We start from the raw sequence: 24987 nt of genomic DNA on the forward strand, positions 1-24987 counted from the left end.
GTAGGAAAAAATCTGTATGATTATGTCTATAGATGCTTTAAAAATGTATTTGACAAAATTCAGTAGACATTCATGATAAAAATTCCCAGCAAACTTAAAAGGAAACTTCTTCAATTTGATAAAGTCCATCTATGAAAAAAACATAGTAACAAAATCAGCAGTAAATTACTCAATACTTTCTTCGTAAGATCACAAGCCAAGGATGTTTGATTTCACCATTTCTATTCCAGTTTGTACTGAAGGTCCTAACAACTGCAGTAAGGCAAGGAAAAGAAATTTTAAAACATGTAGAATGTAAAGGAAGAAGTAAAACTATTTCCAGACTTCCTGACTATTTATATAAAAAATTCTAAGGCATATAAAAAGGTCACTCCAGCAAGAAGACTTCATGATCCTGAATTTGTATATATCAAATAATATAGCTTAAAAATGTATAAAGCAAAAATAGATATATATAAAGCAAAAATTACCAGAACTAAAACTAGAAATTCACAAATTTACGCTATTAGACTTTTAACATAATTCCTAACAGCTAGATAGAGCAAGCAGACAAAAATTCAGGAAGAATATAGATGATCTGAACGATACAATGAGCAGATTTGACCTAATTATCAAAAAAGGTACATTGCACTCAACAGTGACATAATTTGCATTCTTTTAAAGTATACATGGAACATTTTGCCAAATTGACCATGTGCTGGTCTGTAAAGAAAGTCTCAGGAAATTTCGGGAGTCTGAAATTATTCATAGCATGTTCTTTAATCACACTGGAAATGAGCTGGAAATTAAAAAAAACTAAGGGTTGGCCATAAAAGATGTACATGTTAATCTAGAAAGAGCAGTAGAGTAGATCAAAAGCAAAGGAATAGCAGTAAAGAATGAGCAAAATTTAGTAAACAGAAATTGTACTGAATATTATACAGTAGTCCCCCCTTATCCACGGTTTTGCTTTCCATGGTTTCAGTTACCCACAGAACAGTACAAGATAGAGACCACATTCACAGAACTTTTATTACAGTATATTGTCATCATTATTCGATTTTAATATTATTTTTGTGAATCTCTTAATGTGTCTAATTCATAAGTTAAACTGTATCATAGGCATGTAGGAATAAACATAGTATATATAGGGTTTGGTGTTATTTGAGGTTTCAGGCATACACTGGGAGTCTTGGCTCGTATTCCTTGTGGATAAGGGAGGAACTACTGTATTTAAGATTAACTAAAATAAAAGCATGTTTCTTTGAAAATTCACAAAGATACATAAACTTTATAAAACTGATTAAGAAAAAAGTAGAACTGAATTTGATGTCATTAATTATAGCTCCATTATCTTACGTACTGAGAAAAAATAGCAACCAGTTAAAGTTACATAAAGCTTTTGCAGTTCATGTAGAAATTTTATGTACATATGAAATATATTTTTCTAGATTTAGTCCTATCTTTTCATTATATTCTGTGATATACATTAAATGTAAAATATAAGTGAAATTGTAAGACTTTCTCACAGAGTTCTGTATCGGTTTTTACTAAGTCATGTTTTTCATGCCATATAGCAATCTTCACTATCAGGAATGTTGATGATGTAGCATTTTTTAAAAGAGTAATCCATTATTCCCCCCTATAATTTTTTTCCCAAGCCATTGGAAATTTTAATATACATTGTTGTCAAGAACTGTGAAGGATCTGAAATTTTTATCTTACTTGGAAGCTAACAATGTAGCTGCCTTCACAGTTTCTTGGATGCTGGCACCCAAAACTCCTGAACCAGAAGCCACATTTTATTATTTACAACAAGGACAGTAGCAGAGTTTTGACTTATTTGCACTGATGCCCTGAGCCCTCGTGTGCACAGGGTGAGCCAGGATACCTGCGCTTAGTGGGCTGCAGTTCAAAAGAGGAGCCCAGGGCCAACGTCCCAGCAGGTTTTGTGAGCAAGCAGCAGACAAGACAGTCCCCTCTCTCGTGGTTTCCTTGGCCTGCTTAGTTGCCTGTGTGACTACAGAAACTGCTCAGTTTGAAGAGATGGATAAACTTTGCACCCTGGCATACTCAGTGAGAACATGCAGGGATGCTGAGGGCTTATGGCAGACTGTCTCTCTCAACAGTGGTTAGGCAGGGACAGCTGTGTCCTGTTGCTGCCTAGCTTTTGGCATTAGTAACATGTCAGGTTTCAAAAATCTTAAAATATTTTTAAAGAAATGTCTTAGACTAGGTGATATACTGTAAGTAAATGGAATCGAGGGCTAAATGAGAAATATTGTGGATACTTTTAAAATCATGGAAAATGCAATGAACAACTTTAGAGCTATAAATTTGAACTGATAGAACTCAAAGTGTTTATTTTAAAGATCTTTTTCTCAGTCTTTATAATTAATTAAATTAATAAATTCTAAAATATTTTTTTGGTGGAACTAAATGAATTGATTTCAAAGTTTCTAAGATACTAAAATTGCTCCTTGGTATTTGGGACAATTTTAAAAGAAAAGTAAAACAAAAACGGGGGAATGCTTTGAGAGCATTTAATTTGTATCATTTTCATAATTGTTTTGGTTACTGAGGTATAGCAGGTAGACCAGTAGAATTACTTTAAGAGTTATTTCAATAGGATATGTATGTGTATACTGTGGAAAGAAGGGGTAGATGCAGAGAAATTTACAGAAGTGGGAGACATGACGGTTCAACAAATGATGTTTGGATAGTTGGGTTTACACTTATAAAAATAAATTTTTGATGGGTTAAACACCTTAAAAATGAAGAGCAAAGAACTCAACCATTAGAAAAACATGTAGGCGATATATTTGTGACTTCAGGGTAAAGCAGGATTACTGACTACAAAAACCCATAAAGGAAGATTGACAGATGTAACTACATTGAAATTAAAAAAAAAAAAAGTCTTGTTATACAGAAGACACCATAAACCTTTAAAAGACAAGCCACAGAGTTGGAATATATTTGCAACATACCTAACAAAGTATGTGTATTCAGAATATATTAAGAATTCATTCAAAAACAATTTTAAAAGATCACAAATCCAATTAAAAAATGGGCAAATTATTTCTGAACCAGACAGTTTACAGAACAGGAAAGCTGAATGAACAATGAACATTTGAAAATATGCTTTACCTTATTAAATTCAGGGGAATGCACATTTTTATTTCACAAGAGTAATGTACTGTTTGATGTCCACTGAGTTGTCAGAATTAAAAATATGACCTACATCTAGGAGAAATATGAATCCCATACAGTGAGGTCAGTGTACAGCCATGTTGGAAAACAATTTGACAATGTCTGCTATTATAATAGTGTATTTTTTTAGACTGTTCGGTCTGTGTAAATTCCATTATGTGTCAGTTCCTTAAGAAACTCTTGCACATGTGTTTGGGAAGATGAGTATGAGGATGTTCACTGTGGCATTGTTTATAGTAATACAAAATCAAAATCAATTTAAGTGGCCATAAGTGGAGGGGTAGTTATATAAATTTTGGTCTCTTCATGTAATGGAATATTATACACCATTGAAAATGAATAAATTTGATCAAATACACTTGATTCAGCATCTACTCAATCTTCAAAACTCTTAATGTTCCAAAACACAGTTTTTAATTCTACATATTTTTTGTTCAGTGTTAAAAAACATTATGTTTGGTATACATAAAACAGTTTGAACAGGGAATCTTATCACATGGTAATATGCTGATAGATCATTCCATATATGAAGTGAATTTTGAAGAGATTTTATTATTAAACTTTTAAGAGGCACTTTAAATAATAAGCTGCTGTTTTCTATGTAAAAGTACAAAATAAGTCCAGCAATTGACAGTTGCTAAGTAACCAAAGCTTTCTGCTTTTCTCTCTCTCTCTCAAAAATGTCACCTTATTGTGATATAATCTGATTATTTATGTAGGGAATTATTTTCGAAGACAGTGCTTATGGTGGAATAACAACAAACTAAATGCAGTTGTATTCTGTGATGTTAAGGTAAAGTAAGATTAGTATCTTTCCATGCATCCTTTATTAATGTCTTTCCTTAGTAGTGCAGACTATTTGTAGAAAGTCAAAAGTACACGTGCATATACATGCATATACAACACCACACATATATATTCCACTCAGTATATCTGTTGCTTGCAACTCAAAAATATGAAGACATTCTTTAGAAAAGGTATAGAGTTTTAAAAATTCATCTTAAATGACTTACTTTTAGATTTGAAGGAAGACTTTATTTTTCCTGTCTTAACATCATGTTTTTAGATTAATCTCACATGTTTATTAAAGAAAGTGTTTTTTCACACTGAAATGAATACTACTTGCTTTCTTAGCACTGTGGATTTAGGCCAAAGTATTTGACATTCTAGAACAGATTTTTACTGTTTTAGCTTAAAAATACTCCTAAACATGTTATGACTACTTTGAAACACATATTGGTTGGGGTTAGCTTCTTAGGTTCATGTCATGGGCTGTAATTATGATGTTAATGGCTAATGGGATGCTTTAAGTTTTATTTTAGAATTTTTATGAAAGTGAAACTTTAAAGAAAAGTGCATCAGGGTTCAACCAGAGAAACAGTAGGACATATACACATACGAATTTCTGGTGAGGAATTGGCATACACAGTTGTTCGTGCTGTCTAGTCCGGAGTCTACAAAGCAGGGAGTCAGGAAAGAAGATCCAGAGGGAAGGGAGAGTAGTTGTAAACCCAGTTGATGTTTGGAAAATCTGAGCCTAGAGAGGGCCTAAGCCCTCTTTTAAAAGACTTCTAACTGAAACATACTAGAAATGAAATCATGGTAGCTATATTTCAGCTTAGCTAAATTGACATATCACAAAGCCATCATACCAGATAACTAACTTTTCTTCCTCCATAGTAGCTCCTTTTATTGTGTTGAGGAGCAAGGGATATAAATTTAGGTGTCATTAGATGATACACAGCTCTTTCTAGAAGCTTAAGATCAATCAGGGGTCTGGACATGGTGGCTCATGCCTGTAATCCTGGCACTCTGAGAGGTGGAGATGGGGGAATCACTTGAGCTCTGGAGTTCAAGACCTGCCTGAGCAAGAGCAAGACCCCATCTCTACCAAAAGAAAAATTAGCCAAGTGTGGTGGCACGCACCATAGTTCCAGCTGCTTAGAAGGCTAAGGCAGGAATATCATTTGAGCCCAGGAGTTTCAGGTTGCAGTGAGCTATGATGGCGCTACTGCATTCCAGCCAGGGCGACAGAGCAAGGCTCAGTCTCAAAAAAATAAAAAAATAAATCAGGTGTCACCTGATACCTTTTGGCTTACATGTAGTTTATGTTTTGATAGGTGGGCTTACCTGCCTTGCTCTATTTGTTCTTTGTTTCCCTCCCTGGCACCAATTTTATGTGTTTAGTGTACAGACTCCTTTTAGTGTTCATGGTTTTCCAGGAAAAATAAGTCACATCATCTCAAAATATTTTTAATTCATTTCTTGATTCCTTTATTTAACAGACATTTAAAAAATTTCCTGTGTGGTGGGCTGTGTGCTAAGTATATATCCAGTCAAACATAAGATACAGTGCCTGACCCTTCCTTTTTGTAGTCAAGATGTACTGTTACAGATTTTAACTAGAAAAGGCTCAGGTAAACAAAGTTAGAAATATATTTTAAATAGAAATAACTTTTGTTGGTCATGTTTTTTTCCCAGTGGTGGGTATATTTGAGGGAAGCCACAGACTCATTTCTAAAATAGTCATCCCTGTTTCCTGCATGTAATTTTCAAAATGATTATAAACCAGATGAACATTTTAAGGAAGAGAGTATTTTGTACCTTATTGTGAAGAAGCCTTTATTTTGGTTATTGATATTAAAAGATGTATCATTGATTAGCAAGAGATAATAGATTTAGGTTTTATTAGCTGCTAACATTAAGGTCAAATTTTGCACATGTAGATAAAATTGTTTCCAATTTATGAGCTACAGACTCTGAGGTTTCATTTGTTGTGTAATAGATTGCGTTAACTGCTCTTTCAACATGGTTTTCAAAGAAAATCAAGCTAATTCAATTTATAAATTACCGTTTTCCGTGGAATGTCTGTTTTGTATTTTGACAAGAATACCTCTGAGGTAAGCCTAGGAAGGCGTATAACAACTCTGCCCTTTCCAGTTCTCCCAAAATGTATATTTTATGGCTGTATGAATTTATTTATTATTATACTTTCTTTTTAGAATAGCATAATGCCAAAAGTAGTCATTGGGCTTTCTGTTCAGTGTAAGGAGGATCTGTTGGTACATGTTCTTCTTTATTCATAAAATTTAAGAGAGCTGAACTCAGTGTAGAGTTGTTTGTTAAACATTGTATTTTCTCTCCTTTTTCCCAACCAGATTCTTTTTATTTCACTAAATAAACATCTGATCCTGAAGGATATTTCAAGAAGTGCTAGGCAGGAATCCTAACCTTAAGTATTAAGTAGCCTGTAATACTATGAAATGAAAATTAAATTATTTAAAATGACCTTTGGTCTCAAAGTTAACCACAGTAATTATTAATGATAGCTTACTTTATAAGCTTTACAAGGATTTCATATGGTAGTTATAAAGTTTGTTTTATACTTCAGAGAATATTTTACATTGCATTCATATGTCAGGTGGTAAATAGCATATTTAGATCTGTTCCTTAATTAAGAAGAAGAGGAGCAGAGAGACTCTAGAAGAGTGGACTTTTCTTACAGTCTTAGGAAAGATATGTGTTTAATCACAAGTAGGCAAGTAATAATACCCTTTCCTTGGTCATTGAAAATATTTCCTTCACCAGTGAAACATATTTTATTTATCAAGACTGTGGAGCAAACAACTTTTTGGTTATATAATTAAATGGATATCAGTTGATAAAAGGGAGAGGAATTTAAGAATCTCAATTTAGTTCCGTATCTCTGAAACATGAGCATACTTGAAATGATTTCTAATGAAGAAAACAAAACATGGATTCTGTGAACTTTTATTTTTTTCTGCTGAGAGAGTACTCTTTTTTTGGTTGATGTAGTTTAATTCTTAGATAATTATAATATATTAAATCATAAAATGATTAACATTTAACAAGGATCAGTTATTGCGTAATTTATGGAATATGTACAAAGTGGCATTTTGTAATGGTGAAAAGTTCTGAGTGTAACAAGTTAGGTTTCAATTAGCAAATAGTTCAGGAATTTTTAAAAAAAATAGTGTTGTCAGAAATTATAAATGTTGTTTACATAATTGTAATTTATGAAGGAAGACATTCATACACTATTTTTACCTGTTAAAAACTCCATAGAATGACAAAAATAAAAGTGGTAAGAGAGTATTCTACAAATTACCCTATTTTAGCTTGCTGCCCGTTATATACAAGGCTTTACAGCAGTGCTGTTACCTGTGTTCACACATACTTGTATCCAGACCATGTTGAAATCTATTCAAGTTGTGCTAACCATCATCATTGGAAAATGATTTTTTTTAATGCTTTATTAATTTTTATTAATGTCTTTGGATGTACATATCATTCTTACTCTGGATAGGTTATATTTTAGAAGTACCAAAGGAGGTGACAATAATTCAGTATCTTCAAGAGAAAGGGAAAATTACATTACTTAATATACAGTGCTGCATTAACATATCACTTTTTATGATTATGTTTTGCTAATCAAATTATGGTGAAGGATTATAATATAGACATCACTTTTTATATTTTGTACCAAATTTTAATAAAAGATGAGAAGAAAAGTCTGGGATTATTATCATTGTGATGATAATTGTGAGATGATAGAGGTGGTGTAAGTGTAGGAGAAATGTATACTTACAGAACCTAGAGTCACCTAGTTTTTCTAATTAAGTAAAATTATCCTTGCTTTTTATCTGCTGAGAAGTATAGGTGTATGAAATAATATGTTAACACTTTGGAATTATTAGGAAAAGAAAGAACTGTGTTCATAATACAGTAAACATTTGGACTAATCACTATTAATATTTTTGATCATCACTAGACATTATGTAATCTAAATTATTAGCCATGAAGTATAGAGGTAATTCACAGTAATTATACATGCTACCAGTATTTATACATAGTAATTATACATACTAGTATCTGGCTGTAGGAGAGAAAAACCTCTGAAACCTCTGTAGAGCTTTTTAAAATGTGGTGGTTTGGGACCCATGCCTGTGATAATCATTGGGATGTGTTGTGGGTACCTACCTATATATTTTTCAATTGAAATCAGAAGGATAATCTTTAATATACTTAAATATGCCAAATCCTAAATACAACAGATGTTTTAGATAAACATGTAGACTATTAACCATGGGTTCAATTTACTTGGATTCTAATTGTAATTGTAAAACTTTCAAAGGTTGAAAGTCATCACCAAGGAAAGAATCATTACATCCCAAGTAATTTGGGGTGGGCACCTATATTTTTTAATGCAGAGGAATCATTGATTAATTCCTAACTTATTTTTTACTGTGGCTTTGATTTTAAGGCTTCCTAATTGAGGAACTGGGACATTCTTGATTCCTGGTTACATTAACATAATGACAGCCAGCAAGTCCTGCAGTGGAGTTGAGGGAAATTCCTAATTAGGTGGAAAGACATCTTTCAAGGAAGACATACAAAGGGGGCAGGAATAGGAGGGGTTACACAGTACAAGCATTAGGTATTGTAAGCTAGACACTGTCTTCACTATCCTTTAATCCTTTGCAACTCTGTAACCTTTACAAATAAGGAAATAAGATTTTAAAATATAGCTATTTTATTATATAACCTTAGCCCTGGTATGTATTTCTGTATAGCACAGTGAAATCTGGTGGCACTCCCCAATTGCAAGTGAACAGTTACTATCCTGTAAGCTCCTCGAGTGCTTGCATGTCTGTCCAGTTACCTGTCATAAACCTTGTTTGCTACCAAAGTACTTAAGTGTAGTAGAAATGCAGTTAATATTTATTAAATAAATAATACATGAGTTAGTTGTTCAGGGTTACGGGGTACTGAAATAAGGCTGGCATTTGAGTCCGTTGTCTCCCCACTATATTATGCACCCTTGTCCACTTTTTGGGGGTAGGGAATGTGGGAAGAGACCCTCTTGTGTGTTTACTTTCTACTTAACCAGTTCTTTTTATTTTCTGTCTAGTCTACAGTGAGCAAATGATAATTTAGGATTTCGAGTAAGCTTTAAAGTAAACATTCTCGTTATCAGTCAGCAAATGTGAATACTTGAGAAGTGCTTAGCACTGTGCTGAGCTCCATGGGATAGAAAAGTTATCAATTATGTGCCTATTTCCTTAGCAAGTATCTCACAGTTCAGTTATGCCAACATAGCTTTACCATATACTCATTGATATATTTTCCTCAGTGTTCAATTATAAACTAAAGTTGTTATTCTGCACAATTGTGTTTTTGATACTGTTTACCACCAGTAGGCTCAAGATTACATGAAGGGAGTTGTCAGTTAATATTTAGGCCATATGAATGCTGTAAGTATCCACAGTGGTATTAACAGGACATTGCAAAGTAACAACTACAAATAATGGAGCTGCTCTTTATTTTCTGTCTTATTGTCCCCAAGAAAGAAACACCTTTTATAACGTAATGAGGTACATGCTGTTGCTTTCTTACACTTTGGAAATTCTAATATATAATATTAGGTTATGATCTTTTGTTTGAGGAAGTAAGGCAGACTATGTGAATCCTTCAGGATAATTCTTACTGTGCTTGTGGTTGGACTGTGGTTCATCTTCTGTGTGTGTGTTTTAATTTCAGAGAGGCAGGTAAAATATTCTTTTTTGGTATGGCCTGATTGAGGTTTTAAAAGAAATCTTGAATTTTTCCCATATTTGATTATTTTTCCTAACTCACATAGAAAAGTACACATGTAGAATCCACAAGAAAGCACCATATGGCTTAGGAGCTTAGTAATCATATATAACCACTATATTTTATGTTACTTGCTATTATCAGTTTATAATATAGTAATTTAATAACATGTTTCTTAAATACTTTATGCATAACATTTTGCTGGATATTTTAAGGAAGTGGTTTCTAGTATATTAATACAAGGACAGTAGTTAGCATGTGTTGAATAAATGCATAATGACAAAACAAGTGCTATGGATTCAGTAATGCTTTTTAAGTGAATTTGTATTGTGTAAATTACGGTATTAATAGTATGCATATATGTTGAGAAAGTAGTAGCACATATGTATGTGACATTATTTCATTTATAGAACGTAGAGCCATTATATATACATATAAAGTAAGACAATTAAATGAATATTATTTAAAAAACTGACGAACATATCATGAAAGAACTACAAGTTCAGATGTATGCAGGGCAGAAGAGAACTATAAAGGTATTAGCTGTGTATCAAACTTTTATTTAGGCATTTTTAAATGCCTTGTGGTTAATACAGAAAATGAAAAGGAACCATCTTTGCTTTCTAGATGCTTACTGTTAAGTATAATGGAAGAATAGAGTATGATACTTAGTATGATTTTAGAGTCATAAAATTATCTAGAAGCAAAGCGGGGTGGTGAGGGTGGGTAATAACTTCTGATAGGGTAGATAACTCAGGAAATCATTATGGGAGAATTAATATTTGAACTCATTCCTGGGGTGTTTGTTGTTTTTTTTTTTTTTTTTGGAGACAGAGTCTGGCTTTGTTGCCCAGGTTAGACTGCTGTGGTGTCAGCCTAGCTCACAGCAACTGCAAACTCCTGGGCTTAAACAATCCTTCTGCCTCAGTCTCCCGAGTAGCTGGGACTACAGGCATGTGCCACCATGCCCAGCTAATTTTTTCTATGTATATTTAGTTGTCCAGCTAATTTCTTACTATTTTTAGTAGAGACGGAGGTCTTGCTCCTGCTCAGGCTGGTGTAGAGCTCCTGACCTCGAGTGATCCTCCCGCCTCGGCCTCCCAGAGTGCTAGGATTACAGGCGTGAGCCACCGCGCCTGGCCCTCATTCCTTTTGTTATTAATTCCCTTTCCTACTCATAATCCATTTTTGTGTGGAGCTAGTGAACCTGTTGTGGCCATAGTCTCTTCCTCTTTCCTGGAAACTGTAGTGATCCTCCTTTGTGTGTCATTTCAAATCCTAACCCTTCATGGAGGGCAGCTGAGTGCCTGGATCAGCTGAGCTCAAGCTCTCCTCTAGTCTAAAATCACAAAGACTACAAGTGTATCTCCATTAAACTTGTTCCTAAAAATTGTATTTAAAAATAATTTCATGTTTTTATGTAATATGTTTAATATATTTTTATTGACTAGGTTAATTAAAAAATACATTATCTTAAGCTAGTATTTTTCATTCCCAAAATACATTCACAATTTTATTTCTCTGAATTATAAACCCCAGTCATGTCAATTTATTTGTTGTTCAGTCATCCCTTCTCTGTATTCCTGTTTATGTCATTTCCTACAGTAAGTCTGTCACTCTTTGATTTTAGATTTCATCATCTCCAAACTATAGTAATATCATGGTAACATCAGTTACATAGCTCTCATGAGATGCTGGGTACTCTTCTTTGTGCTATCCAACAGTAACACATTTAAAACTCATTATAGTTCTGTGGTGTAAGTACTGTACTTACCACTGTTTTATAGATGAGGAAATCAAAGTACAGAAAAGTTCAAACATTTTGTTCAAAAGTAAACAACTAATAAGTGGCTAGTCAGTGTAGTATCGTAATTCTTTAGAATATCAGTGAATGAATATTCGAAATTCATATTTAAAAATCGTATTCTAAAACAAATAATTGTTTTGTTTTGAATTTCTGTAGGATTTACTGTGTTAAATAGAATTCCCTCAGGAAAATGTGGCTTTTGTGCAGTGAACCATGTGCTGCCACTCTCTTAACTGTCTCCTTAAAACCGTCATTACATAAACCTGTTGATAACCTTCACTTGAGACAGTCAGGATATATGGATTTTTCAAAATAATTATCTTGTTTCTTATTTTTTTCAGTGATATAATTGCAATATTGATTATTTTGGCTTTTAAATATTACATTGAACGTTTTTTGTCTTCTCAATAGTTGTAATGTCTTCAAAGGTGGAAGTGTGTCATCTGAAGTCAGTTTAAATGAGTCCATTGAGTCAGATTTCTGTCCATTATTAGTTTGTCTCACTTTTAGATGAGAAATAGATGATTATAATAAATACCTACCTCTAAGATTGTTGATTTGGGTTATTTTATAAAGTGCTAAGTATAAACTCCTGTATGTGTTGTTTTTGTGAATAATGTTAACAGCTCTGACTTTAGTTTTGGATCTCTTGCTGTGCTCAAGCAAATATTGAATCTATGGGGCACTTTTTAAGGTCAGTGCTAAGGGATATGGAGATGAGTCTGATTCCACACTTTTGGAGCTTTTTAGGTAATATACATAGTACTGATTATGTCAAAAGAAAAATAATACAATGAGAGTATATAGGAAATATCGTGTCTAGGAGGATCTGGGTGTAAATTTCATTAAAAGGTGACTTTTGAAATTGAGATTTTGATGATTTGGGAAGGAAAATGGGTAGAAATGTTAGGATTTTTTGTTTTCTTTTCAATCTTCTTTCCTTGGTGTACTATTAGTGTTAATATTCCAATTTAATGTTTTAAAACACCCCATTCTAAAAACAAATGGTTGTTTGCTTTTTGTTTGTTTGTTTTGGAGACAGGGTCTCGCTCTGTTGCAGGGAACATAGTACCAGTGACACGATCATAGCTCACTGTAACCTTGAACTTCCGGGCTTTAGTGATCCTCCCACCTCAGCTTCTCAAAGTGCTTCTATTACAGATGCTAGCCACTGCGCCCAGCTGAGTTATCTATTATTTGTAGAAATATGGTCTCGCTATTGCCCAGGCTGTTCTCAAACTTCAGGGCTCAAGCGTCCCCCCCACCCCCTTGGCCTCTTAAAGTGCTAGGATTACAGGTGTGAACCACTGCGTCTGGCCTTTCTTTGCTTGTAATAATCTTGTGTCTGCTAGATGATGGAGAGAATAAGACCTAGTATTCAAAATTTCACATATGAATTAGTGAAACAATTCTATTAGTGCTACGAGGAAATATTTCGTGCTTCTTTGGGCACTAAGTACTTTTATATGGGTGGTCGTTACCAAAAGAAACTCAGCCCAAAGTTTCTAAAAGGATTTCCCATCAGTCCTTACTATGTTTGTTAAAACATTAGGCAGCTATTGATCTTTAAATTTTTGGGAAATAAAAGTCACTTGATCATTTTTGTTTTTTTATGGAGAAACTCGGGACATATTTAATTCAGTCTTCTCGGCCTTAACTATGATATCATCAAGATATGTTCAGCTTTCCAAATAGTTTTGTTCAAAATTGTTTCTACGTACTATAAGTAGCTCAGATCTAGAGAAGTCATACTTATTTTGGTCATCATTGGAACAGACCAGTATTATTTGACTAGGACTAGGATTCGATAACTTTAGACATAACAGTAATTAGTTAAATGAGTGGAATCAATACATGAAAACTGAAAGGAGTTTGTACCTGGCAGTCTTTAAGTATGTGTCTGTAAGAGATAGATGTTACCATACTGTTGTTTTTAATCTGGAAATTGTTTGGCATAAAACAATAAATTCTTTGACTTTAGAAAATCATTTCATTGTGCTTACTTTAATAAGCATTTGTTGAATGCCTGCTGCCTAGTAGAGACTTTCCTAGATAATGATTTCAACAAAATGAATATAAAACTATCCTAATATTCATATATTATTAAAAAATAATTTCTTTGAAAACTTGATTGTTATTGAACTCAAGCTCAAGTTAAAAGTTTTTGAGGTTCATTCTTATGACTGAAGTCTGTGAGGGATTTGATTATGTGAAATCTGCTTTATGCTCAGTGTCTTAATGAACATCTCTTAAACTAATTTAAGATTATATGTATAGCTGGAGATGGTTATAAATCTAAGCTTTAATACTTGGCTTAAAATGTACATATTCATAATAAGCATGTTATTGGAACTTTCAGTTGCTTCCATATATAACACTGAATTCCTTCCTAAGAGATATTGGCATATGAACTTTCACATTAAGAGCACAGTAGGAGCAAAAATCTTGTGCTCATTTGTCTGACTACAAATGCATAATTAAAAGAGTCTATCAGCAGGGGTTGGGACAATCAGTGCGTTCTAATGCTTCATGTTATAGAATTACTTTGTTGTTCAAACAGATACAGTAATTAGAGTGTAATTTTAAACTTCATAGGACAATGACTCATCAGGCTTTTTTTTAAATCAAAAACAAAAGTAGTTTCTCAAATGTTGAGAATTTTTTACTTGATATTTTTACATCACCGTGTACAGCAGCTTCAGAAATGAAATGGATGTTATTTTATTGAAAAAAAATGATTAGAACTTACAGAGAATGGTGTTAATTAGCCCTGACTTAATAATAATATTGGAAATATGCATTGTGTAATAAGACCAAATTTTAGTTTTAAGAACCTCTCCTATTGGAAACTTTAAATACTGGAGGAATTTTATGTAAGTTAGATGGCTACAGGTTTATCCTTTTTGTATATTTTCATCATTGAAATTTGATAGGCGATTCTCTCATTTAGGGAAAAAGCATTTTTGTAAGTCCAAAAAATCTGTTTACCAGGTGCTTTTCTAAACCCAATTGTTGATAAGGTTCTTGTGACTTATTCAGGAATTTATTTATGGAGAAAGAGCACTTCGCATGGATTTGGGAGATAGGACTAATGCCAAAATACAAAGCTAAATCTACCAAATAATCTCGGTAATCTGTTTCTTTATCTGCATCCAAAATCCCTACTAGCTATAAAATTCTGTGAGGACAAGACCTACTTAGAAATCCACACAAAAATATTTAAAGGTAAAATGGTAAGATATAAAGAATTCTAAAGATTCAACAACTCTGTCTTTTGATGATATTTTAGTGCAATTTGCTTAATTTTAGGGCATCTCATGTAGATGACATATTGTGCTAAGAATTAGTTGTTGAGAGTAGAAGCTCCAGAGTTGCTCTGCCTGGGTACCATAGCTTGGCAGTACAAGACTTTCTGTCTGCCATGGGCAAGCCATGTCTACCTCAGCCTCCTCGTTAACATGTTGGTAAGAATAAAAGCCCCATACCCATATAGCTTACTTAGAAAGATTGGATGAGAGGGTACAGTTACACTACTTAGCATTGTGCTTGGCAAGCAGTAAGTGTTTAATAAAAACTTAGTTGCTATCATCATCATCCTTTTCATTTTTAAGTTTGTTATCACCTGAGGTTAAGAGTTATTTGAAATTTATTTCTCTGGGTGTACTTGTCAAGAATATAGGCCATATTTTGCACCCCAAAATATAATTAAAATGAACAATATTTGATAGCACAACAAAGTGACTATAATCAATAATAAGTTAGGGCATACTTTAAAATAACTAAAAGAGTAGCACTGGAATATTCCTAACACAAAGAAATGATAAATGCCTGAGCCGATGGATACCCCAGTTACCCTCATTTGCTTAACTCACATTGTATGCTTGTATCAAAACATCACATGCACCCTGTGAAAATATGCAACTATTATGTACCCATAATACTTAAAAAAAGAATATAGACCATAAAGTATCCTTAGTATTAATAATTGTGTGTATGTGCTCTATAAATGGATTATAAAGTTCTTTTAATATGCTACTAAACTTTAATTTACGGTATAAATGAAGCTATTTTCCATTTCCTTCATTCCTCTCTTGTCATTTCACCTTATCTTAAATCAAAACATTGAAGATCAGTAGTTTTGAGCTTTGAACACATTTACATGTAATAGTACTTATTTATATGTAATTTGGTTTTGCTGTCACTTTATTATATTGAGATAGAATGTTAGTCTTAAAGTTTTAAGAAGATTTTTGACCCTTATTGTCCCCTGTTCTTCTGATACATTGAAACAAGATAGCATTGAGGTTTTTAAGTAAAAGAAAATCACTGTCTTGGGTGGGATATGAAAATCAGACCTCATGATCATTATTGTAGAAATGTGGGAGAATTGACTAGAAGAGAAGTAAGAGAACAAGAAGAAAAGGTAGGAGTGAAGATGGCCAAATATTCCTGGCTTCTAAGGAAGTCAAAAAGAAGTATACCCAGAAACCAAGATACATGAACAAGGGAAAAATATGGAGGATTATGTGGACAGAGACATAATAATCCATTAGTGCAGCAGAGCACTTTGGAAAGGCTACAGCATATTAATGCACAGTTCGATACTTGATTTTAATGCTCTTCAATAATAAAAGTTCAGTTATTCAATTCAGTAAATGCTTGTTTACGGCCTCAAGAGTATAAAAATCAGTGAGATTCTCGTCTTCAGGTGGAAGCAAACTTCTGATAGCTAGAACAGGACAATACTCAGATAACTAGAAGTTACTGTGTGATATAGCAAAAGAGGAATAAAAGTAAATATGAAAGAAGGGCAAAGAAGAGGCATTCTGGACATAGGTGTTAACTTGCATAAAGTTGTGGGTATCAAAATCCATGGTTGGGGAATGAACTAATTCATTTACAACATGGAATAAATGTGATCCTATTATGGAAAAGTGAATAAGAATGGCACTTAAAGTTAGTATGGATTGAAACGAATGGGTGAATGTACAGCAGCCAGTCTATCAAGGCACAAGTAAGCTGTGACTGCATTTTAGAGATTTTTAAAACTCAGGATCAGTAATAGCTGAGACACAACTGTGGACAGGCTTGGAGAAGAAAGATTTGAGTTCCAGTTGGAACATGTTGAGATTGCTTTAGAGACTGAAGTACAGATCTGTCAAGTTGGCAGTTGGTTTTGGAGGTTGGGCAGTACTGTGCTGGAAAATGTAAATTTGAGAGTGTGTTGATGCAAAAAAAAAAGAAAGAAAAAACCAAAACAACCATGTTTTTATGTATTGACAAAGATTTAGTGGCACATATTGTGAAATGATACTGCTTAGGTGACTATATAGCAGACATTATAATAATTAGCATTAATGAGCTGTTTTTTCCCACATCTGTATCTCAGCTGTTTACCCCTGAAATATTATTTGAAATGTAACTATAAAAAGAAACTAATGCTTCATAGACTGCAGTTCTGATAGGTACACAATTTTGGTTAATGCCTATTTTGTCATCTCCTCTGCTTCATTTTCAACCTTTTTTTGTCCTGATTTATTGAAGTGAAAAATTTGAGGGAGTGGATTCTTACTGTGGCTATTTTGAGCTCAGAAGTAAACATCCTATAATTGTATACATTTCTTATTTATTTGCTTAATTTATGATTAAAAAGAATCCTCATGGACATGTTTTATTGCCTTCGTTATAGTATTCTCCTATCTCAGAATGCCTTTATATAATATGTTTAAGAAACAGAATGAGATCAGAGGGAGAAATTATATATGTATTAAATAATTACTAGGGTCCAAACTCACTGTTGAAGGAATTCACTTAACCTTAACTCTTCTTGAGCTTTTAATAGAGTGGACTACAATATGATAAATGTGGCTTCTGGGTAGAATGATCTTAAAACCTTTTTTTGGCATGAAGTTTGAGATGTACATAAATTAAAGATTTTATAAGGCGTGATGGGAAAACTGGGGTCTCTCTTCTCCCCTTCTCTGCTGTCTAACCACTATCACCACTCACTTCCTAGTCTTCAAAAGAGATGCTTTTGGCATTTACTGTCTATTGCTATATCATGGGCTTACATTGCTTCTATTAATAGTTGTTTTCACCTTTTTTTTTTTCATTTATTCATTGTGGTGAGAACTCAGTGGGTCCTTTTAATCTAATCTGGAAGCTCATATCCTTCCATTTTGTTTAAAAAGTATTTATAACGTTGATGATTTTTATTCCTCTGCTTGCTTTTTCTTTGTATTGGTGAGACATTTGTCATTCAGTTTCTGAACCTCTTGAACTAGTTTTATATGATTATCTACCATTTTCTACTTCTCTTTTCTGATACTTAGAGGGAGAATTCCTAAATTTTTATCTTCCAACGCTTATATCAAGTTTTTTTTTTCTTTTTCTTTTCCTGAGACAAAGTCTTGGTCTGTCACCCAGGCTAGGGTGCAGTGGTGTCGTCATAGCTCACTGCAGCCGCCAACTCCTGGGCTCAAATGATCCTCCTACTTCAGTCTCCCCAGTAGCTAGTACTACAGACGTGTGCAACCACTCCCAGCTAATTTTTCTATTTTCTGTAGAGACAGTGTTGCTCTTGCTCAGGCTGGTCTCAAACTCCTGTCCTCAAACAGTCCTCCCACCTCAGCTTCCCAAAGTGCTAGGATTACAGGCAAGAGCCACCACGCCCTGCAATTCTATCAAGTTTTTTATTTCTACTATCATAGAAATAGTTTCAGAAGTTGCTTTTTATGTTTTGAATTTTAAAAAATATTTAATAGCATTCTTTACTTGTTTCAGGGATGTAGCTCTTAACTGTGTGTGGAAAGTTTTCATCTCGCTACTCAGCAGTTGTATTTGTTCAAGGTGTTTGTTTTTTGGGCTGGCCAGACTCCCCAGAGTGTGTGGGCCTAGCTGCCTTCGCTCTAGCTGTGGAGTGAGGCAGATGGCTGGACAGCTAAGCCTTCAGTGTGTGTTAGCAGCTTTCCCTTATGTAGTTCTAGGAAGGGTTTTACTTGCTTAAGGAATCAATTTCTAGTCTACTGCTGGGAACTAGGGAGTCCTAGATAGCTAGCTATTTGTGGATAAGGAATGTGGGGATTGAACTGCTTCTCCATGAGAATTCATTTAGTCCTCCAGTCTCAGCCCCACCCTCACCCTCATTTCAACTACAGCTAGTTTCCTCAGCTTTTTGGGTGGGAGTTTGCACTGAAATCAGGTTCCCTCAGCTGGAGTATGCTAAGTCTGTTCAAGTTAGCCATCTGCTTTCTAGACTTTTTTTTTTTTATTTTCCATTTTCTTTCATATGAGTTTATACATTTTAAACTCTATACAGTATTTTAGAAGAATTTTAGGAGGGAGTGAAAAAGTACATGATTCCGTTAATGTCACCATCTTTTAAAGTTTTTGTTGTTTTAACTGTTTCTGAAACTGTAAATAAAAACAGTTTTTTTAAAGCATGCATTAGGATAGGTGTAACTTTCTCATATTTTTGACTTTTTAACTGTCATTTAAGTTGTTGAATTAAGAGTATACATTTGCCAAAGTGTTTTACAACTCAAAATTTATTTAGTAAAGCAAATGGCAAATTATATTTCGCCTTTATTGTTCCTATCGTGCACATAGTATCTCCTTTTTAAATCCTCTGGCTTTTGTCTTTACCATATATAAAAGTTTCTGTGGCTAGTCATGATTTTAGTTTTTACTATTAAGCTTTCCTGAAATACTTAGTATTAATAGATGTTCCTCAGTTCTCCTTGTATTATTAACTGTATGCTTAGTATCTGACACACACACAAACACATACAAATAGCTTTTAATGTCTCTGTCTACTGATTTTAACATTTGTGTCACTTCTAGATTGGTTTTGATTTATTGTTTGTTTGTTTGTTTTCTCCATCTCATATATGTCGTATTTTCTTGCTTCTTTGCACGTCTGGTAATTTCTAATTGTATATACCAGGTAGTGTAAATTTTACCTTGTTGGGTGGATATTTTTGTGTTCCTATAAATATCCTTGAGTTTTGTTCTGGGATACAGTTAAATTAGTTGGAAGTAATTTGATGCTTTTATGTCTTGCTTTTAAAGTTTGTTTAGGCTGTACTGGAACAATGCTCAAACTAGATTTAATTATTTCCCACTACTAAAACCCTTTGTGTACTTCAGTCACTGTTGGTGAATCACAGTCTTTCACTCTGTCTCTGTGTGAGAACCACGCACTTTGACCCCAAAATCCTTTGGGGTTTTTCCTTCCCTGGCCTCTGGAATTTCTTCCCATTCATGCACTCAAGTATTCAGCTGAGCAGTTCTCCAGAATTCTTTGTGTGCAGTTCTCTCCAGGACTCTTACCTGTGAACTCTGGCTGCTTTAGTTTCCTCAGACTCTTGCCTAGTCTCCTTACTCAGGGAGAACTCTTGCCCGGTGCTCTCAACTCTGGGAGTCCATCTGCAGACTCTCAAGCCAATAAGCTGGGACAGTGGTAGGCTCACCTCATTTTTTTTGCCATCATTATTTTTATCTGATGTCCAATGACTTGAAACTGTTGTTTCATATGTTTTGCCTGTTTCTTGATTGTTTCAGAGGGGAGGGTGAATCTGCTTCTTGTTCCTTCATCTTGGCTGGAAGCGGAAGTCCCTTTACATATATGGATTTAGACAAATAGGTACACTTTCAGGTCCACCAGATAATACCAGTAACTTTTGTAGATCTCTCTACTGAGAAAAGACAAAAATACAGATTTTGGTGGGAAAATAATTGTTAACATTTTTCAACATAAAAATTAAAATCTGGATTTAAAAACTGATTTTTCTTTCCACCAGTAGAAGTATTTATACAAATTTTATATTCTTTGCCATATGGATACCCCCAAGGTTCCCAGTTTCTTGATTCATTGACTCCTTAATTTCTCAGTTTTTTATAGTATACACTAGGCTAAAAGAAATATCACATAGTTCCATTTATTAAATATTTATTTCTAAACAACTTAATTAGTTCAGTATTGTATCAAAACATAAATTGAAACAAATTTTATTTTTATTTCTAAATAACCACATTATTTATTAACGACATTTGTGTTTTCTTGGGTGCTGTTCAGATTCTCAGATCTTGGAATCAAGTTGTGCACCACCACCTTCTTTTCTTGTTTTGCATTGATTTTTGCATGGATGTACTTCTTATTACAGCAACCACTGAAAACCTAACTTTGTAAAGATATGACATTATCAGAAGGAATGTGGTGTGATCTAAGGTTGAAACAGTCATATTTGAGCTAGTAGTTTACACAGTATCTGGCAGATACTGATTTTTGCTATGTTTCCGTTGGAATTTCAGACATCCCATGGTACCCTTGTGAGACACTGCTGATGCTGAGTTCACTCTTTGGAAACACAATAGATAGCCTAACATAAGGCTGTGTGCTTTGTTTGATTTCTTTCATATCCCCTTACAGCATGTGAATGCATTTTGATTCTAAAGATATTAACTGTATATAAGGCAGAAGTATTTACTTTACTGTTACAATTTATTTTTATGCTTATTGGCTGAGCTCAAAACATGTAAATTGTAGTAGAAAACTGTTTTATTATACCAGCTTTATTTTCTTTTATTGGAATGTCACAATTAGGTAGATAGTGACTTTTAAGATAAAAGTCCAACAGCAGATACTGTTTATTGTTTATCTATGGTACATTGCTATGAGTCAGCTGCATTTGCATATATCATTTATATATTATTTACTTATAAATATATATTATTTTATATAAAAATAATTTAAAATTGTATTATAAATTATTTATAAATATGTATTATCTCTAAAACATAAAACAAGAAGCAACTCTGAAATTATGAAATTATTATATCATAGGTGAAGGAGAAATTGTAGAAGGCTAACTCTACTTCTGAATGTCCTGGTAGCTTGACAAGGTTTTCAATGTGGGGATAGTTTTTACTAGGTGATTAGAAGACATCAAGAAAATGAAACTTCGGTATTCTCTATGAAACTAGTATTTATGACTTGATATAAAGAGTGGCGTTATAATTTATTTTTTTAAGTAAGGTCTGATAGAAATATAGTTAAAACTATTCTTACATTTATTGCTTGTGGTTATAATGAAATATTTTACTTAAAACAAGTAGCACTTCTCTTACATAATGTCTTTTTACAAAATACTTTAATGTTGAATACAGCTACTATTATTTAAAACAGTTGTAATGAAATGGAAAAATCACTGAACTTGAAAATGAAAAATTTGATTCAGCTCCTAAATTGATAGCTTTTTAGCTGTGTGACCTAGAGAAGTGGCTAGCTTAACCTTGATGACCTTCTGTTTACTCATAAACAAAATATACAAATAATAACATGCTTCTCAATGTTTTTTCCATGATAATTTAAGGATGATATCATATATAAGTTTCTTAGTACATAGGAACACTCCAGAGATTGTGATTGTCATGCTTACCACTGTATCTTTAGCATCTGGCTCCATGCCTGCCTGGTACATAGTAGGTGTGTAGCATATATTTGTTGAACTAACTATCTTTTGACACACTCAAACTTTTTTTTTTTTTTTTTCCTTCTTGGCCAGGAAAATAACTCGAAAGGTCTTTAATGTCATCGTAGCAAAATAATGCAAACATAGCTGAAATAATTGGTAACAGGTTAATATTATGAAAGATACACTCTCTCTTTAAAGAGAAAAATTTGTAATAGTGTTCTTTGTAAATTTTTTAGGAGGAGCAAAATAGAGGCAAGCCCAATTGGGAGCATTTAAATGAAGATTTACATGTACTGATCACTGTGGAAGATGCTCAGAACAGAGCAGAAATCAAACTGAAGAGAGCAGTTGAAGAAGTGAAGAAATTATTGGTACCTGCAGTAAGTAATAATTTCTAAATCTTAGATTTGGGCCTCACTCCACTTTTTTCAGTTTAATTTTAAATTATTGTAATGTTTATGTTAATAAAGAATGTTATTTGTTAGAAATTTTATTTGACCATAAAATATAAAAATAATTTATAACTTGTTAAATGTAGTATAATAGACAAACATAGAACATTTCTCAGATACTTAACTGGGAAAGCTTTTTATTTTTTATTTTAATTTCAAGATATTATGAGAGTACAAACATTTTGGTTACATTTTATGTCTTTGCCTCACCCAAGCCAAGATTAGAGGTGTGCCGTTCCCCTCTACAATGCTCACCGTGTCCATTAGTTTTGAGTTTACCGCCCCTCCCCCCCAACCCCCTAATCCCTAGAGAATATTTCTACCGTGTGAGCACCATAGTGTAGATCAGTCGGTGCCAATTTGATGGTGAGTACATGTGGAGCCTATTCTTCTGATCTTGTGATACTTCATTTCAGATAATGGGCTCAATCAAGCTCTATCCAGGAAAATATAAGAGATGCTAGGTCACTGTCATTTCTTATAATTGAGTAATATTCCATTGTATACATATACCAAATTTTAATCCACTCATGAATCGACGGGCACTTGGGTTGTTTCCACATCCTTACAATAGTGAATTGTGCTGCCATAAACATTCGGGTGCAGATGTCTTTATTACAGAATGACTTTTGCTCTTTGGGGTAGATGCCTAATAGTGCTTTTGCTGGGTCAAATGGTATTTCTATTTTTAGCTCTTTGAGGTATCTCCACATCCTTTTCCACAGAGGTTGCACTAATTTGCAGCTCCACCAGCAGTGTGTAAGAGTGTTCCTGTCTCTCCACATCCTCGCCAGCATTTGTTGTTTTGGGATTTTTTTGATAGAGGCCAATCTCACTGGGGTTAGGTTATATCTCCTTGTGGTTTTGATTTGCGTTTCTCTAATGATTAGAGATATTGAGCATTTTTTTATATGTTTGCTGGCCATTATTCTGTCTTCTTTTGAAAAGTTTCTGTTAATTTCCTTTTCTCATTTGTTGATGAGGTTGTTTGATTTTTTTTGTTGTTGATTTTTTTAAAGTTCTAGACAGATTCTTGTTATCAGCCCTTTATCGGATATGTAGAGAGCAAATATTTTCTCCCATTCTGTAGGCTGTGTATTCGCTCTAATGATAGTTTCCTTGGCTGTGCAAAAGCTTTTTAATTTGATCAGATACCATTTATTTATTTTTGTTGCTGCTGTGATTGCTTTGGGGGTCTTCTTCAAAAATTCTTTGCCTAGGCCAATGTCTGAAAGGGTCTTCCCAACATCTTCTTCTAGAATTCTTATTAACTGGGAAAGCTTGTTTATTTTTGTGAAGGAAGTGTGGGGGAGGAGCAAACTCAGCTGATGACCTACTTTGCAAAAGTGGTATTCACTTTTTGAATCACCATCAGGAGGGTGAAAAAAGCTTTTAAAATATTTTTGCAGCAGGAATTTCTCGTTGTAAGCAAGTAATGAGTATAAAGTTCATATTTAGGGATCTTAGATAAAACATTAAAAGTAATTTTGAAGGATGACATCACATAAGAAATTATCCAGAACCTTTGTGTTCTCATCCTTCTTCCTCCCTTCTGTTCTTTCTCCCTCTCTCTCTTCTGCCTTGGGTTGCTCCTTATTGTTATGTAACCCTTTAATAACTTTAGAAACAGTGATTGAACTTTTACCAGACTATTATCTTTTTAATAGGAAATGAAAAATAAATTATTGGTTTTCTGAGTCATTTTTTGAAATTTTTTTTTATATTAGTCTATATAAATATATATGGAAATGTAAACCTAAATTGCTATTGAAAAAACTAGGGATACTGTTAGTATCATGTCCAATGAAAATGTATTGGCATTTACATAAATGAGTAGAGCATCTGTTGTTTTTTACTTCCCAGATAGTCTCTTCTTTATTACCCTGACAGTCTATTCTACAAATAAACCTACAAATCACAAACACTTTCCATTAACTTTACAAAATTAATTACTTTGAAGAAAAGAATTTCATGTAAATTTTGTTGCTGGATCTTATAAAGAACATAAACAAGTAGATTAAATATAAACTAAAATCTGTATTTGCCCACTATCAAACCATGTAATTTTCTTCCTTTTCCTTAATAATTGTGTGGTATTTAAAAAGCTGTATATAAAATGGTCTTGTAAGCATACAAGGCTGTTAGTCTCATGATCAGAAAAAGTTATTTAACATTACTCTTTTATTGCTAAGTATATCCAAAAATATTTAGCTCATATTATTCTAAGCAAATGAGTTTACCTAGTACAGGAAATAGATCAGTGTGTAATAATTAAAACTCTTACTGACTTACGAGATTATTCTAACCGTTCTGTAAACTATCTCTAAAAGGTATTAACCTGGGAAAGAGCATTGAATTAGAAGCTGTGTTGGTAACTACCTATATGTCTTTCAGAAAGTTAGTTCTAACTTCTCTATATCTATTTCCTCATTTACAAAATAAGAGAGTT

At 33.5% G+C, this 24987-nt stretch overlaps 1 protein-coding gene across 4 annotated transcripts in view; it reads left to right on the forward strand.

The window, feature by feature from the left end:
* QKI (QKI, KH domain containing RNA binding) overlaps window positions 1–24987 on the forward strand; it is a 156194-nt gene that overhangs the window by 85513 nt on the left and 45694 nt on the right. For all 4 annotated transcript variants that reach the window (XM_069487641.1, XM_069487643.1, XM_069487644.1 and 1 more), the window contains exon 4: window positions 22323–22466. In XM_069487641.1, the coding sequence (XP_069343742.1) occupies window positions 22323–22466 (144 nt within the window). The remainder of the gene's footprint in view (window positions 1–22322; window positions 22467–24987) is intronic.

Source organism: Eulemur rufifrons, chromosome 15 (genome assembly GCF_041146395.1).
Source record: "Eulemur rufifrons isolate Redbay chromosome 15, OSU_ERuf_1, whole genome shotgun sequence".
NCBI classification, from domain to species: Eukaryota; Metazoa; Chordata; class Mammalia; order Primates; family Lemuridae; genus Eulemur; species Eulemur rufifrons.